The 17,571-nt window shown below is 45.1% G+C and overlaps 1 protein-coding gene across 2 annotated transcripts; it reads right to left on the bottom strand.

Annotated features, from left to right (window-relative positions):
- Positions 1 to 6: 6 nt before the first annotated feature.
- SCTR (secretin receptor) lies at positions 7 to 17,571 on the bottom strand. Of its 2 annotated transcripts, none has more exons than XM_010713857.3 (13): positions 14,985 to 17,571; positions 12,267 to 12,399; positions 10,369 to 10,479; positions 7,329 to 7,432; positions 6,957 to 7,054; positions 6,089 to 6,221; positions 5,239 to 5,392; positions 5,087 to 5,147; positions 4,508 to 4,577; positions 2,662 to 2,753; positions 2,428 to 2,566; positions 2,208 to 2,249; positions 7 to 1,205 (listed from the first exon to the last, which is right to left on the bottom strand). In XM_010713857.3, the coding sequence occupies exons 1-13, from the start codon at positions 15,207 to 15,209 to the stop codon at positions 1,029 to 1,031; spliced, it is 1,539 nt and encodes a 512-aa protein (XP_010712159.1). In that variant the 5' UTR covers positions 15,210 to 17,571; the 3' UTR covers positions 7 to 1,028. The 2 variants fall into 2 exon arrangements, with proteins under 2 accessions (XP_010712159.1, XP_003207734.2); XM_003207686.4 differs by having other exon boundaries at positions 12,273 to 12,399.

Below are 17,571 nucleotides of genomic sequence, written 5' to 3'. Positions count from 1 at the left end.
CCCCTGCTTTTGAGGATGCTCAGCTCTCCCATTGCTGCAGGTGACATGTTTTGGCAGAGCAGTTGGGGAATGCCTCTTGTCAGCACTTGGCAGAGCTGTGTCTGTTTTGATGATGTCTTATATGTGACCAGGAGCAGGGATAAAGTGACAGATGGAATTTCATTCAGTCATCTTTGCCCTCAAGGAACGCCTGGTAAGGACTGCCTCAAAGGGGTAAAGATACAGAAACAAATAGCAGACCTGAATGCATTGCTAGCTGAATTCTTTTATCTTTTTGAGGCTCAAACAAGGGCAATTTTCATGGCCACTCTTGGACTTTGCTAAAATAGCTTTTTCTACCTTTAAAAACAAACAAACAAACAAACAAACAAAACGTGGATAAAAAAAACCAAACTGGACCACTGTTATTTTAAAGATCTCCATTGTTAGAAGAGACAAAGGAAGAAAACTCCATCACTGGAAAGTACCCATGCAATGCATATGCAGTCACAGCTGAAGCAAAAGCTCGACCATGGTTTGTATTCACTGTCTGTCATTGTCCACCCCAACTGAAGGACTTGGAACCCTGATAAATTCTAAGTGTGAATTGGCTTGCGTATCAAACCCATGGGCTTTATCAAGGAATGGTTTGTAACTACCATCTTGCAAAGCTGAATGTCCTTCTAACTTCAACAGCAGAAGAAAGGCAAAACATCTGAAACCCACCAGCCTGGCCTAGGATTGGAAGGGAGCCACACAGAAAACGAGGAGCTATATTTAAGGTACAAATAGCAACTTAAAAATATCAGTGTGGACAGAAACATAAATGACTATGGTCAGAAACCCAAAGAAGAGAATAATGATTTAGCCCGTTTTGCCTTGCAAAATAACTCTGGTGCTACAGAGGATATAGACAAACAGATGTGCTTCAAGAAGTGCTGGTCTACAGCCAAGTCCCGCTGTGGGATATATACACAAGGCTCCCAGCACAGTCCATGAGGTTTAACCACATGTATCTGAGCATGGAGGTGTCCCTTAAGAGTGCAGTGTTAAAGCATGCTTGATCTTTGGGAAGTTGCCTTCCTGTCCTGTGGTGGACTCGCCTTGGTCACCTGCATCTCTTGAGTTACGCCGCTTCCTCCGTTACTCGCTGAGGTGCTGAGCTGCTGACGCAGGTGTTTGCTTAAGTGCCACTGCCTCCATTTTCTCTGAACTTCCAGCTGAACCTAGGTAGAAAGATCACAAAATGCTTGGTTTGGCTGGTTTATCTTGGAGCCCTGCGCCGAGGAGAGCAGTATAACAGGAAAGGGAGAGATTGTCACCTTTGCCAAGGTCTGGATTTATTTATTTAAGCTGCATTTAAGGGACGAGGGCAGGGCCTGTGTCTTGTCACTTCTGGAGATAATGCTGCTGTAGCTACGTGATTTTCTGTCAACCTGTTTTTTCTGTTTAATTATTGGTGAAGCTGTTTACTGAGACTAGCTGGCCTTAGTTAAGTGTCTGGTTTGGATCTGTCAAGGATTCTTGTATTTACAAAACAGGACGTTTTGACACTAAGGGTAAAAAAAATAAGTGCAGATTTTCTTTTCTGAACCACTTTTTCTGAAACTCTGTTAAAGCACCATTCAAAGCATTTCGAAGCCCTCGTTCCTTTCTAAGAGACTTTTCCTTCTGACCTTCTAGGCACTAACAGTTTGGTTTTTCAGTTCCTCTCCAATAACCTTGGGATCTCCCAGGTTTGGATGACACTTCTCCCTGCCTCTACCAGCACCAGGAGCTGGGAATTATGCAACTACAAAGGCAACAGTCATCTTTCAAAGTCTTTGCCTTGTGAGAGTCCTAATAAATCTAGACCTGATACAGCTTTTTCTAAATTCCCTCCCCAAGGATCAAGCAGAGAAAACACATGGCATGGCAGATGATGACATCATACATGAGGACTGGGCTCTGATTTTCAGTGTGACAGTGTGTGGAGTAGTACTCCCATCCTCCACTACCAGATGGTAATAATGCCATCTGATTTAGGAAAGGGCTGCAGTAGTTGAGCAGTGAAGTTTGCATCTGGCATATGATGACCTAGGTTTGCCTGGGAGGCATTTCAGGGATGATGTTAAGTATCTGGGAAGAAAATCCTCAAATAAAATGTGTAACTCATGGGGGAACATATCCTTCTAATTCATGAGAGATACTTGAGCAACAGGAAAGAATGTTATCTATACAAAACTCACCTCACCGTTAAGAAAACAATAAAGTACAGCCACGACAAAACCCTGAAAGATAAAAAGAACTGTGGTCACAGAATTAGAACTGCAGTTTCCGCTTTTAAATTTGAAGGAGATCTCTGAAAGGAAATCAGGCAGCTTGTTATTACCACTAGGGCTCTGTTCTGTGCAGAGCTACATGTTATTCCTCTTATTGCTTTAAAAAGAGTAGCTTGTCAAATATTACCTGAAACGATCCAAGAGCCAACTCAAAAAACAGCTGGATTTCCATTGTGCCGCTACTTGCGTCTTCAGGGAAGAAAGCAAAGATGATGTAGTGAACCCCAAAGAGTGGGATGAGGAGAAGTGTTGACTTGGCAAGTCTCCTGAGAGCAGAAACAAAGGGGAAAGCTGGTGTAGAAGGGGCAGAAGGAACTAAGGAGGGCTGACATAGTGTAAAGTTGCAGTGTGCAGGACTTACTTGTACTGGTTGAAATCGCTGCTCCGTCCTTCAGGTGAGCTGAGCTTCCTCATCAAGATTCTTAAAATGTCAACAAAGAGAATGAAATTAACCTGGAGAAAAAAAAAAATAGAAGAAGAAAATGAAAGATCTTATTAAAAAATTAAGCCAACAGTAATGTCCCATGACTGCAAGTGGAGCTGCCAGGCTTCAGCAGAGCCACTGGGAGTGTTGTAGTTGAGCAGGGAGAATGGAGTGGCTGGAGCTGATATGTAGGTTAGTAGCTGTCACTGTCTCCATCCTTGTCCCATGTCTCCCAGCCTTCCTGGCCTCTAGGGGCTTTCCTAGTGTTTGCTAGCTCTGGCCACGAAGGAAAGGCAGGGAAATACAGTGGGGGTGTTAGAATAAATGGGGTTCAGGCCTGAGGATTCTGTTGTGTTGGTGGTTGTTGTTGTTTCTCCCTAACTCAGAAGATCAGATCTCAGCCGTATCGGCTTTTTACTGATGAAAATCTGCTGGGAATGGGAGGATTCCCACTGTGAAGAATCGCCAGTGAGCTGCACAGCAACACACGTTAGTCAGGGAGCACAAAGGAGCTTATCAGTGTTGATTTTCTGCCCTTTGAACTGCTAAGGACCGTGTGCTGAGAGGAATAAAGAGATTAGATCTGAATTCTCAAGGACTGGCTGTTTGTTTGCCTATGTGGCCTATGGGCTTGAGAAAAGCCTCTGCTAGGTAAGCAGGCAGGAGCATGCAGACGGCTCCGCCCGAGGCAGATCAGGGTTTCGAGGGGATGGGGGTGAACTCTCAGAGGTGAACGAGGACTGGGGTTTCACCTTGCAATTATTAGGAAAAGCCAATGCCAGGGCTTCGTTGACCCTGAATCCCTGTGTGCTCCGCAGCTTTTGTGAGGGTGAAGGGACTGCTTAGTGGTAAATGAGCGCAGGGTTGAGCCCACCACCTCTGCTTGGGTTTCTGTGAGCGTGCAAGTGTTGCAGTTCGTGTTTTGAAAACATAATGGAGCCTGCTGGCAACATGGAAACCTCAGCAAACCCCTGGGTTCTGGCTCCGAGTGCCAGAAGGCTGCGAGACTAGCAGCTCTCACCTTCCTCTACTGCAGCTTTACATGAATCGTTGCAGACCCCCAGGGCACCATACTTGGGTGACCAACTATCTCCAAACAGCAGTTCCAGGGCCTTGGTACCCGAAGCTACAAATGTGAGCACAAGCAATTGCTCACACCATAGACGTAAAGTATTATTTGTGCCAAAGTGTTCTTTACATCAGCTCCGCCTTTCACCCAGCAGGTTCACACTGATTTTCAATGCCTATATCTCGTTTCAGTGAGTAATGCCTTAACAGTTTAATTGCAGTCTACTGACCTACAGTGTGTGAAACCTGTGAGCTGCTTTCATTGCTGAAAACAAAAGTTAATGATCGTGTCAGGCAAGTTGTTTTTGGCTTTGCTAAGAGGGGCAGCGACCAGGAGACACAAAGGCTATTGTACTGAAATGTATAGCATCTCGGTTTCTCCTCCAAAGCCTTCCTTGAAACAGTCCAAAACAAGCTTCCACAAGCCAGCCAAGTTCATATGAAATCAACAGGATGTGGAAACCTGATCTTCAGGCTCTTGCTTCTTGGGAGGATGTTCTAGCGTTCCCTTGCAACTTAGCTTCAGGGCATTGGTTACTGACTAATCCCTGCTGTGCAGAAGTTGCTTAAGCAGTAATTCATGTGTCACACCAGTTCAGGCACATGTCTAAGACTGGTTCACTAACACACTTCTAAAGTATGTTGAGTAGATGATGTCTAACTTGACAATATTTGAAAATACAGTTTGAATGTGCTTGTTCCAGAAAAGACTTACAAAAATAGACAGAACTACAGGGCCTCTAATGATCCACCAGGTATTGGCATTTGTGTTAATGTCCCAACACCTGCAAAAATAGAAGAGAAGGTGCATTCAGTTATCAAAACACTGGTCTGTTTTCAAAGGGATTTGGTCTGTGCTGCATTTCGGGTAGGTCCCTACTTCCTCTTCTACAATATGAATTTCCTGTTCCCACCTATCTGGTGCAATATTTTTGGGAAAGCAAAAAACTGTCCACCTGCACTGGACAAGAAGTATATCCTGCCCTTGAAGCAGGATGTTTTTCCTGCTTCAAAACTTTGCAAGGGAGAAAAGAACAAAGCTTCACTGATCAAGTGCAGGTGTTTCAAACTTCACAAGATGAATTCATACTTAAAAGTCATCTCCCACCCCTAGAAATGCTCAAATGAAATTTGAAGCTCCCTCTCAGCTTGCTTAGCCAGACTTTTCTTCTCCCCCTGTGCAGTTATGCACCGCAATTAAGTGGCGATTGATTTGCTTGGCTGCCAGTGGTGTGGAATGAGCAGGAAATCCCCACAGCAATCTGCCCAACTTAGCTCTTTCCAAGCAGCTTACCCAACATTTTCACTGAGCTGTCTTGCGGTCGCCCATGCAGCAACAAAGACAGTTGGGGCACCTGCAATTGAAAATGCCAGTTACTGCCCCACAAATCCACCCCAAAGGCACAATGGACTGACAATTATTCTTACTAAAAGGAGAACCATTACCCCATCCAAGGGTGATGAACCACCAAAGGAACTTCCTTTCTGAGAAGAAGGAAATGACCAGGAGAGAGTGGAGGTACAGTCCCTCCACGAGGAGCCAGCTGTAGTTAGACATGATGCAGTACTGAAAGAAGACCATGGTAAGCTTACAGCCAGCCTGAGGAAACAGAGGGCAATTAACTTTTCCTGTCATTTGTATCTATTTTCAAGAGAGTTTAAAGCATTGAACATGTTTTCCAGGGCCCTGATCCCAAATATCTTCAAGATATTTTGTTGCCAATTAAAAGAAGAGGAAAAAAACATTTCCAAATTTATGTGGTTCTCTTCCAGATCCTGAGGCTGCAAACTTACATCTTATTAGCAGCTCTCAAACTGTACTACAAGTCAGCAATATTTAATGTGTTCTTCTGTTTTCCCTCTGAGCACCATTTACCAGGATCTATGATTCGTGCAAGAATCTCCACCCTGGTGGTTTATCTCGTGTTCATAGACTGTGGCAGTCATATTTTGGTGCCTCTCTGTCCATGTACTGAACACTGGGTGCCTTCTGTGGACACCAGTCACTGCTGTCCAGCAGATGAATGCAGACACCTACTTCTGAGCAACCTGGATGCCCTCTGCTCCAACACTTGGTGGGATTGTAGATACCTGCAAATGGGTATCTGTAGCCATGAGAAAGCACACCTGAGTTTCTGTGTGTTTGCTCCAGCTTGGGTTCCTTTATCATCCTCATACCTCCCTGAGTATGATAAGTGAAAAGCTAAGACAGAGATTTCCTTCCCTGCATGCTAGCTACAGATGAGATCCTGCTGGGAAGCTGAAGCATGGAGCAAGCTGGAAGGCAGAGGGTTACCGTGTATGCCTCACAGTAGTTTGTGTCTTCAGAGGAAAATAAAACATTATCTTTGATGAAATTTGATGAGGCTCGCAAAATGAACGATGTGAAGAGATGCATGTGGATGTAGTTCCTCGTACAGCGAAGTCTCCTGTAACGAAAACACAACTCCTATGAAGTAACATTCCTGTGAAATAACATTCCTAGACGAAGCATGTCAGTTTTTTAATGCTGAGCTGACAAATTAAAACACAGGTTTTTTGTCTCTGGAAAGAAGATTTGTGCACTTCCAAACAAGGATACCCTAAAGGACTCCTTGAAAAGCTGAAGTTACATCTGCTCCGCTCAGGTACTAAAAAAAGACAAATGTTGCCAGAAGAACTAGGATTTCATGCCAATATGCTTGGTCTAGCATACTGGTCACTGAATAAGGACTAAAGTGCAAATTCCAGGTTATAAAGATGCATTAAGATAAGCTGTCTATCAGGTCACTGCTGTAAACATGCAATGCTTTCCCAGAAGTCAACACAGCGGTGTTTAGAGCAAAGTTTTTAGTCTCCAGTGAGGGGAAGAACAGCAGGAGGAAAGGGACCCTGCCCCAGGGACTACTGACATCATGGCAAAATCTTAGCATGGAGGTGGTGCAAACCTCAGCCTGCAAACTATGTTCAGCTACATTTTGGAGAAGGCAGGAGAACATAATACAAAGCAAATCTCTCACATTTTTGGGGAAACAGAACTCAGCTCATTCCTATCACTGATTTATGTGAAGCTTTGCAGAAATACTTACAATGTTTAAGTTGCTGTGAAAGACACCAGAAGTATCTGTGTTTGCTAAGATGACCAGAGGTCCTGATCAAACCCAGCCAGTGATGCTTCTCCTCACCTTAAAGAGGCCAGGACCACCAAGGCTATTGTCAGTGTCACCAAGGAGGTGCAGTACCCAACGGTGTACATGGTCTTCAGGGTCATGAAATAGGAACGCTGCAGGGGAACAGATATTCTCATCTTCACCTTTTATCATCTGCTAGAAATCAGCCCACAGCAAAAGAAGGCTGTCCCTTGTTTTTTAACAAGTAGATTTTCTTTAAAATCAGCTGCTGAAGTTTTAATCTCAGCGAGCCTTTGAAGAAACATTTGTGCTGAAGAAAACCTATACGCAACCCTGCTTGAGGTAAATCACATTATTCAGTCTCTATTTATCAGATTGAGCACGTCCCTCCCCCAGGGCTCTAAAGAAGCAGGCACTCAGACTCACTCTCGCCTCGTTTGTTGTGTCATTGACATTGTAGCCACAAGCAATATCTGGTCTTGGATATGGATCGGACCAACCCTCGCTGGTGCAGTTTCGATAGACAAAACCTGTATGTTAACAACAACAAAAAAGGCAAAACCAGGTGTAACCATTTTAAATTGTACCTTTGTTAGTCAGTCACAAACGTGTAGGGTTGCTCCAAGAGCAATGGAACACTTTCTCCCCAGGCAGTGCGCTCTGCATAGCTGGAGGTGAAATGCAGCTGAGCTGATGATGTTGATACTTGCCCAGTGTGTTTGTGTGGGTCATAATATTGTTTGCCAACTCAGGGATGACTGTGATGGATGTGTTTTTATTAACTGCAACGTAAATAATACTATTCAGTACATCTGGTGTTTCTTGGCCAGTGTTCCAAGATCAGCAAACATACGACTCGTTCAATCACGGATTCATACTCCATACAAATTGCTCAGATGTTCCCAACTCAGGTTTGTACCATGTTTTGTCACAGTCTGAAAAGAATGCAAAATGTTAGACCAGCTCAGCTTTTATCGATAAGATTTAAATGGAAAATAAAAGGCTTGCCCCCACAGTCAGGTCCAGGCATTATCTTACACTTACTGGAAATCAGAGGCTAGGCTAACTCAGTTAAGTTAGACTTCTGAAAGCAAAACGCTTAGGTTCATTGAATCCTTTGTGTCTTCCCAGTCCTTGGAGAAAAAGAGGCTTTTGCAGAATTCATCTCATTTTCAGACAGATGTATGTAGAGGGCAGTTTTCTCACCTATTTGGGTGTCCAACTCCCCAAGTCAAGTGAGACTTGAGCCACCAAGATGCACATGGTTAAGCAGGACAGGTTTGAACTCACAGGTCTCACATTCATGTCCTGCAATAATTGTGGAAGCAGGCAGTCCTGCCTTAAACATCTTGCAATCTCACTGGCAGAAAATGGCTCTACCATGTGGGTATGGGCTATAGGCTGAAGAGAAGCTTTCGCAAAGAAATAACACCACTGCCTGCTGTCCTAATCATATGCATCTGTCCAGTAGGAGACACACTTTAGTGTCCTGTTTCACTGCTATTTGGAATGAAAACCTGAAATCGGCAGCCGTTCTTAGTGGAAACCTTGACAGAAGACACTTTGAAAGTCTATTTTTGTGTACACAACTAGCCACAGGGACTCTGAGGCATCCAGTTTCTACAGAACATCCCTGCAGTGTTCAGAGAACAGAGGGAGATACACACACAATGGTATCTGACAGTGGTTTATGTTTTTCGGAGCCCTGCTGGGGCTGTCAGGACAGTCAGGGGCTCTTGCTGCCTCTGAACTAATCCTGGTGACCTGAGAACGTGCCCTCACTTGCTTTGCACCCACCTCTGTACAACTGCAAAGCACTACAAACATGCTGAGATCGCCATGTGGAAAGAGCTCAGGGTGTGTCAGTACCACACGATTACTGTGATGCTTTTATGAACATCTTGTTCCAGCTTAGCATCACTGGAAGGGCCAGGATTGTTTTCAAACAGGTTTTCTGTATTCTGCTGCAGTTCAGCAACAACAAAAGGAAGAGAAAGAGCTCTCCCAAACATCTCTCCCCACTGTTCTGTCTAACGTGGGGCCACAAAGATGATCAAGGGACAGGAGAACTTATTATATGAGAAAGCTTGGACTGCTCAGCCTGGAGAAGTTCTGTTTTGAACGCTGTCACTTTGATTAGTGCTTATCAGAAGTGGCTCAGCTCTCAGCTTCTCAGTCAGGAGAGCAACTAAAGTTTGAAGCTGTTAGCCTATCTGTCTCCAAGATAATGCAATGCTCATTTGACATGTAGCTATGACCTTTGGATGTCCAAATTCCTGTTTTCCTCCCAAGCAGATTCTGGCTGCTCGGGCAGAGGCAGGGAGCGGATCCCTCTAGTGGCTGCACCAGCGCGGATTGCACTGTACACATTTAAGGCTCAGTATTGCTGTGCTGAAGATTTGTGAGCACGTGCCCGACAGATGATTTTCTCAGCAATCTGTGACTTTGTATCGTGTTTCCCCTGTCCTTATGCAAGATTACAGGATTCAGTGGGCAGCTGCTGTCTGTATGTACAGAAAGCAGCGTGGTATTTCTTCTGATGCAACAGTTTGTGCCTGATTTTATTTAGAGTGCTAAATGCTTATCCTCCTAGTTATCTAATCCTTATTAGACAATCTGATATGTTGTCTCCTGTTTCTCCTTCCACAAAATCAATGCCTGCTTTTCTGTAAGCACTGGACCTCATTAATTCACATTCTATAACTAAAGAAAGCCAAGCTCTCCTGATTTGAATCATTAACTCACAGAGAGAAATGGAAGCACATTTCTCAGACATTGTTCAAAAGTAGAAATGAGCAGAAAGCAGGTAGAAACTACTACTTAGTGGCTCATGATTACTGTAATGTACTGAGAATAAATGTCACTTGATTTCCACCTGATAAATACATTAAAAATAATAATAATAAAATAAAAAAGACAGTTGCTTGAGCCCATCCCTTTTTGAGCAAGGAGTTTGGTGAGCCATAGGGATGGTGAAACGTGAGTTCTGTGCACTTTTGCCACTTCTTTGTATGGAGACTGTCACAGCTAATGGGTGAACCCCAGAGCAGATTTCCTCTTGAGGAAGGCACAAAAGAGGTCCTTTCCCCCTACCTGGCTCGTTGTTTCTGCCAAAGCTTGCATGAGCTTAATGCTGTGTGAATTTTCGCTCTCTTGTCAAGCTTGGTTGAGACCAAAGAGTTACTTGAAAGGAAAGACAGCTGACTGAAGAAAGCTCCCTTCCCTTAAGAAATTAAGTGAAAAAGCTGCTTTACATGACAGCATTTATTTCCTCCACTTTTCTTTGTCAGGCTAAGAAAAACAAACTTGCAACATCTTCTCACCTTTAGCTTAGTGATGGAAATGGAGCTGCTAAATGGCCATCCAGCTTTAAAAGGACAGAATTTCCTTCAAGTTCAGATCTGAGGGCGCCATCTCTCTAAATACCACATTGAACAAAAAACACTCAGTGTACTTTTAGTATTACCTTGTTTCCCGGTCAGCATCTGGAAGAATTTGGGGCAGTGAGCACTGACAGTGTATCCCACAGCAGATGAAGGCCAGCAGCTCATGTTATCCCACATCCCAGCACATCTGCCTAGGGGCAACAACAAAACACTTTGGAACTTCTCCCAGCAATGAGACACCATACAATATTACACACCAATGAAACATCATGCGGCATCTCCCAAAAATGAAGCACCACACCACATCTCCCAGCAAAGTGCAGCATCACCCAAGGGCTGAAGCAGCTATGGTAGCAGGGATGCTCTGTTGGGTGAGACAGTGAGTCCTTTTTGGTGCTGTTGAGAACTGGATGGGACAGAGCAGGTCCTGCTGGCTTCAGACCAACCCCAGCATCCCATTCTGGTCTCTGGCAGCCAGACACAGAGCAAACTGGGCTGTGCTGAGCCTTACATCAGGCCCTCCTCTGCTCCCAGTCCTCCCAGTTTGGGAACTATTGAATGGTGCTGAAAAGATAAAGGAAAGCAGATGTGAAACATTTAGATCACATTTCAACTTTTCTAAAGCTCCCACTTTGAATCAGCCTGATGTTTTCTTTGCATAATCCTTGTGTAAACACAAAGAAGCACAACGTGACAAAGAGTTTAAACACCTTCAGAATGATACTGGGCAAAGCTGCTCTCTTTCCCTGCGTGGTACAGTGAGGACAGGCATGGGATCCCCAGAGCTTTGTTTTTCTTCTTCAGACTAAAGTCCTGCAGGATTATCTCCACCCAGAACTCAGACATGCAGATAATTAAAGGATGAAGAAATCTGCAGACTAAAAGCATTATTTCCTGTAATAAAACCATTATTTTATAATTCACCAAGGTAACAGACCCTCACTGAATAAAGACCAACAGAAGGAAATTCCTGTGCTCTCTCTTTAGAAACCATTACATGAGGACAGCTGTGCACCCTGTCCTTGTTTATTTTTGGGGAGTTTCTCTGCCAGGAGAAGGTGTGTTTGCAGAGTTACAGTGACATACCCGGGCTGAGTCACTCTGCCCATTTTCAGTTTAATGCTTTCTGCTACATGGGTAGCCCTGAACTCACACCACTGTGCCCTATTTCATCCCCTTTGCACAACAGAGTTTAAAGAGCTATTTTGATGGCCATTGGAAACGCACTCTCAGAGATTTAACACCATCCTGATCATTTAGCTTCTTACTGTGTGGATTTAGGGAGGGGACACAGAGGGTAGTGGTCTCCTGTATTAAAATACCGAAGGGGATGCTTAAGATTTGGATTAAATCTCTTTTATATGCAATGAGACAGATCTGCATTTTGGAATATCTGCCAAACTGCTCTGAGTACTCCACTATCATCATGCCCCAAGGCAGAGCTCACACCCATCAGTCTGCATGGATCACAAGGATGGATAACACAGAGAAAAATGCAAGCTAAAAAATATGCAATAGATCTTTCCTTCGAGTCCTGCCTGTGGGCCAGGCGACAGTGAAACTCTCATGTGTCTTAGCACCCTCAGCTAGAGAGGAAGGCTTTGAAACTAAGCAAAAGCCTCATGTCTTGCTCGAAACCCTGCACAGAGCACATCTCATGGAGCACCGTCACCTCTCGTGCTGATGAGGATCTTGGCACCTCATGGTCTACAGAAGTCATCCAAGATCAGTTCAGTCTGCAAGGTTATGGATGACACAAACCCACCCCCAGCGGTGATGGCTGATCAGACACAATATCTGTTGCCTCCATCCTGATCCTGAGTGCTATGTGGGCTGCTGACCCAGCTGCTGCCAGAGCTAATTCTCCAGTCATAGGCAAGCTTAAATAACTGCTTGTGTGCCTCCTATTGGAGGAACGTGGGGGTACTGAGGTACCCACCTGACCTGAGAACAGCTTTTACCTTGCACATTCACCCACCTTCACCTGAGCTTAGGAGGAAATCATTTTCAGGCGTTCTGTTCCTTGCCTCCAGGGACAAAATCTCAGCACAGTTTTCTTCCTCCTTTTTCAAGACACTCAGGAGGTCGCAGACAGGAGGGACAGCCCTGATCTGAAAATATAGAAGCAGCAGAATTACTTTTCCTCTTAAAACTTACTTAGCAAGACTTGCTTTCCTTATGCTCCTACTCTCCATCTGATGCAGTCAATTGGTTGTGGGCAGTATTGCCTTGAAATAAGTCAATTTTCTTAATTAAGTCTGCTCTTTTCTGAAGCAGTAGGCAAGTACAGACTCAGTTCCTGCTTTCTCCCATTTGTTGACATTGTTATTGAGAGAAATGGGTCTGTTGCTCTGCTAAACAAAGTGCCTGAGCAAGGTGATCTTCGTAAGGACTGCAGAAACATTCAGGGAACTGCTGGACTTTCCTGGAGTACTTAATCAGCCACTTCTGGCAGTGTTAAAGCACAGACCTTCGCTGTTCATTTTCCTAGGTGACATTCACTTGCACAACCAGCCCAAATATGTCCACTGGCTGCAGCCCACCCAAGCCTGTTCCCCTGCTACCGATCATGGAGCTGTAGGAGCCAAGCCAACAGCAGCACCTCACTGAGATTTCTTGCAAGAGAACTGATTGTAAATCATCCTGAGCTCATTCTTTCACAGCCCTCCTTCCCACCCTCCTTACTCACAAGAAAGGGTTAAAATGTAAGTCTTAACTCAGTTCTGATGTAGTCACTGAATGTGCAGTTTATGTTACATGCAGCTGAGCCAAAATTAACGTACAAAACAGCTATCTGCCATTAAAATGGCATGTATTGAAAATCACTGTAAGGTGATTGTAGGACAAGATCCCAGTCTTTTCACCTTGCAGTATGCTTAATGATAACAAATCCTCCCACACAACAACATGATAGCCTGACTCCCATTTGTAACAGACCTGCTTGGTCCCCAGTGAGCAGGAAAATCTACTTGCACCACTTTTGCCTGTTTCCATCATTTTAAACAATGAAAATATTGGCTACACCCACGTTCCCAATATGACAAATTGCATAGCTCCTCGTGAGCTATGAAATAAATAAAACCAAAATAAATCACTTTTTTGCATAGTGAAATGAATTCTCTTGAATTGCTTGTGCAAAGAATTCAGGTTAAATAAACTGTTCTCTGGTACCAGGATTTAAAAGCATTAAATCCCTTTGATCCTGGAAAAAAACGAGAGACGTCCAAATGGAGTAACACGTCCAAGGAAATGTAATTGCATTTAGCTGTTTCTGTTGTTGGCTGAAGGCTGAATTCGATCATTTCTAAACACTGACAGGTCATTTAAACATTATTTATCACTCTCTGTTGCTGAATATTTCATTACCAGTAGTAAAGCAATTAATGTTTTCATCACACACAAGAACAAATGCAACTGCTCAGACCTAAAGCTGACTCCTGTTACATTATTCCCAGAAGCTACGGTGGAAAAATGTTAAAAACCATAGTGCTGAAGTGTTGAACATGTAACGAGATCAACAGAACTGGCTTGGTCTGCATGCGGGTGGCTCATTGCAGTATAAGCACATGTAAAACAAACGTTAGCCATCACGTTAGCTACACTTCTTATTTCATTAAAGAAAATCTAACATGTCAAAACAAATCAAATCATATAAAACCCATTCCAAGCAGAAATGGTTGTTCTAACTCAATGTCCAAAGTGCATTTCTTAATCTGTGAAGGAGTGGATCTAAATGCAATTTAATACAAAGAATATTTGCAGCCGCTGAATTTCCATACAGTTTAATTTGAAAATAAGTGGTCCAAGATTCACAAGTGGCTTAAGGGAGAACAAAGGATGCCGGGCTGTATGCCATAAATAAAATTTGTATTCTGAAGGACTGGAAAGAGAGCAAGCAGAAGGAGGTGCTCTCAGCAGCACCCTGAATAAAGACATCCACTTCCAGAGCTTTTTGGTGGTACCTAAAAATAAGAAACCCAAATGGCAAGAAAACCAGCACAGACAATGTTTTAGTACAAAACACAATGAAAGCAATGCAGATTGCATTCCCAATGCAATTAAAACATCTAGGCAGGTTTTATCAGAGAGCGAGCCAGATCCCCTGCTGGGACAAAGAGCGATTTTGCCAATGCAGCAGTGATTCTTTATACGGACTGAAGGTTTGTCTCCTAACTTCTCACAACCGGGTCGGATAGATTTCGGCCTCAATTTTCTGTGCTTTTCAGAAAAGCACCTGAACAGCACTCAGAGATGACACCCCAGGTTCAGCTGTCTTTCTGATGGTGTTGGGTGCCTGGAGCACAGCAGCAATCTGCACATCAATTCCCAGAAAATGGGGAAAGCCAAAAGGAAAAACCAACGTGTGGAGCAAATATCACTTCATATTCCTTCAGCCCCTGTCAAGGGAGGCATTAGCAATGGTGGGCATTTCCCCTGAGGAGATTCCCCCCTGAGTTTACCAAAGCGGTGACACTATCCTCTTTATACAGCTGGGGAAACAGAGGCAGCCAGCATCTGTCTGTCTGAATGCTGTCAATTAGTGTGAGAAGCAGCAGAAGCAAGAATAAAAGAAAATAAATCCCAGCTTACACACAGACCTTTAAAGGAAAGACACAACGACTTTGTGAGATAGAGGTGCACTTATTCATTCAACATTATTCCATGCAATCAGGAATAAATAGCTCCAAGCACCTACCAGAATGGCTGAAATCCCGAAGATGATCACCAAGATGGTCCACATGTTCAGCCGCAGCCCGCTTCCCGCATCCCTCATGCACCAGAGATCACCGGGCTGTCTGTGCTCTCCAGCCTGCCTCTCAGCTCCCCTCACTTTGTCCCTTTCCCTCCTTGCTTTTTCCTTTCCCAGCTTTGACCATCCTGAGCCAATGCTTCTCTTCAGCTGCAGAGCCCCAGCCAGCATCAGCAGTGACAGGACCCCCCCATCCACCCTCCAAGCTCTCCTCCTCCTCCGCAGTAGCCTCCTGTCCCAAGAATAACAGCACCTCTGTGGGGCATGTTCCTGCTATCGTCTGCCTGCCTTCCTGGCTTTTCCTCACTGCTATTGATGGGTGTCGGTGGGGAACGATCATTCCTCATGCTCCCATGATAAGGGACCAAGCAGGGCTCCAGTGTAAGATGTCAGCCCCACGATGGCGAGGGTAATTTATCAAGGGGAAATAGTCATTAGTGTAGAACGCAGCCAGGGGAGGACCCAGCCCTGGAATAAGTGCCCTGCTGGGAAACCGGGTTTGAGCAATGCAATCCAGGCTGGCTGTGCTGCTCTGGCTGCCGGCAGCTCTGCACATGCCTCCCACAGCGAGCATGCAGCCCTCAGCAGTGGGGGTTGAGGAATGGCAGAGGTTGCTGTGGGGGAGCTGGGGGGCTGGAGGTGAGCTATGGCTTGGGGCCAGGCATGAGGGAAAGGGCAGGAGGGCCTGGTTCTTCCATATCTTCCGAACAGGACTCTAAATGCTCCGCTCCATCCTCTTATATAAGATCCAGAGAATCAGCCTGTCTGCATTTGGTCCTGATGCTACGGAATGCAAGGTGCCGCTGCGTCTGTATCCTTGTGGTACTTTGTGGTGGGATGTAGATTTCAGCCTCCCTATAAGCGTACCTGAGCAGCCCCCTTCCCTGTCAACTGGCCACATTTTATTTTCACAGGTTTTGTTTCCTTGGCAAAACTATTGCAAAATTCTGCTTACCTTGGCTTTGAGCTGAACCTTGGCTTGACAAGTCTCCTTCTAGCACAGTAATGAGCATGGCCTCAAGAAGAGCCAAACTTTGTTCTGTGCAGCAGTGCTCATTTTCAGACAGCTGCAAACCTTAGCTATGTCTCAAAACAACTTTTGCTACCTTTTCTGATTTGCCATCTCCCATCACCTAGGCACAGGTGATGAAGTGCTCCCAGATTGCAGGGAGTGCTCTCGATCTACCTGCCAAGACACTGACTGTAACCACGATATACTTTGCTTGTCACTGTGCACTGAAAATCCAGTCACTGTGTTGAGCAAGCTATCCCCTAAGCAGCATAATGGAGGAATAAGGGTTTCCTAAAGAGTATAGTGCCCTTCCCGTGTCTGCTCTGACCACAGTAACTTCAGTTCATGCCTACCTGTGCTCCCTAAGGCAGCCAAATTGCAGTGCTCCCTGTTTCTCCTACACACTACCTCATCTTTCTCAGTGTCCTCAGGTTAGGAGCTGGGCAAGAAGCACCAAGCTATAGCTGTCCTGCCCAGCAGCTGCCCAGTGGGCATCACAACAAAAAGTTACCACATGTTCAGCATTTCCCTTGCAAAGGGCCAATATTTCTGCATTCCTTCCCTCTGTCCACACAAAACTTGTAGGAACTTTTGCCTAAGAACTCTGCTTGCTCACAGAATTTGGTTGAAACTGGTTGAAGGGTTAAACAAGTTGTTAAAAGGGGTCTGAGATGCAGCCAAGCGATGTGGTTGCAGCAGTCTGCAGAAATCACATAGGCAGTGCTGCGTCACCTCAGTGGGAGCAAAGTCATTCTGCCTCTTCCCTTGGCTCAGAGAGTATTTTATTATTCTGTTCACATTGTCACAGCCTGTCCTGAAAGCCACTGCTCGTGCGTTTGTGGCACCAAGGAAGCTTTGCTTCTGGAAGCACTTCTGGGTGGGGGGTATTTGCTGACACAGGCAGGGGTTGCCCAGGGGTTTTGGGGAGCTGATGTTGGATTTAAACACTGGTGGGTGAATGAACACCCTAGCACTGTGTGACCCTGGCATTGTGTGCAGGCTGAGGACTCGACAGGAGATGGATGCAAGATAAGACCTGGGAAACCATCACCTGTGCAAACCCGTGCATCTGATATTCATAACAGAGATATGAAACTGAGGTGAGAATCACCTGTTTAAATCTCAGTTCCCAATCCTTATTTATCTCAACCATCCCAAGGAAGCCCGCAGCTCTGCTGGCCAACAACCCTAGTTTCTGCCACCTTTTGCATTTATGTGCTGCCTCTGTGGTAACCTTGCAGAGCGTTTTCCAGCCCCGTGTTGTACTCAGCCCCTCTGACACGGAGGCGGATGTGGATTCAGGTTTACACTCCATTAGGACCGTGCAAACAAGAGACGCGCACACGAACGGCGTTTCCGTGGGAAGAGAACTATGTCAGCACACTGTTTGCTCCGCTATATTCCCACGGCCTTTTGCTTGGAAGCCCGACGTGGTTGAGCCCTGCAACGGGCCGTTCCAATTTTGGCACCAAAGGGTGCAAAAAAAAGCGGGTTTTGCAGAAACGTCTCCCCCGCCCGCCG

The sequence above is a fragment of the Meleagris gallopavo genome, chromosome 7, assembly GCF_000146605.3.
Source record: "Meleagris gallopavo isolate NT-WF06-2002-E0010 breed Aviagen turkey brand Nicholas breeding stock chromosome 7, Turkey_5.1, whole genome shotgun sequence".
NCBI classification, from domain to species: Eukaryota; Metazoa; Chordata; class Aves; order Galliformes; family Phasianidae; genus Meleagris; species Meleagris gallopavo.
This window is presented reverse-complemented; position numbering and strand designations above follow the sequence as displayed.

Excerpts from the sequence above, each read along its gene's own strand:
- SCTR (XM_010713857.3), bottom strand. The coding sequence starts at position 15,209 with ATGCTGGCTGGGGCTCTGCAGCTGAAGAGAAGCATTGGCTCAGGATGG. Across the intron at positions 4,578-5,086 it reads CAGCTCAGTGAAAATGTTGG|GTGTTGGGACATTAACACAA; the intron begins GTAAGCTGCTTG and ends CTATTTTTGCAG. Across the intron at positions 1,206-2,207 it reads ATTGTTTTCTTAACGGTGAG|GTTCAGCTGGAAGTTCAGAG; the intron begins GTGAGTTTTGTA and ends CTTTCTACCTAG.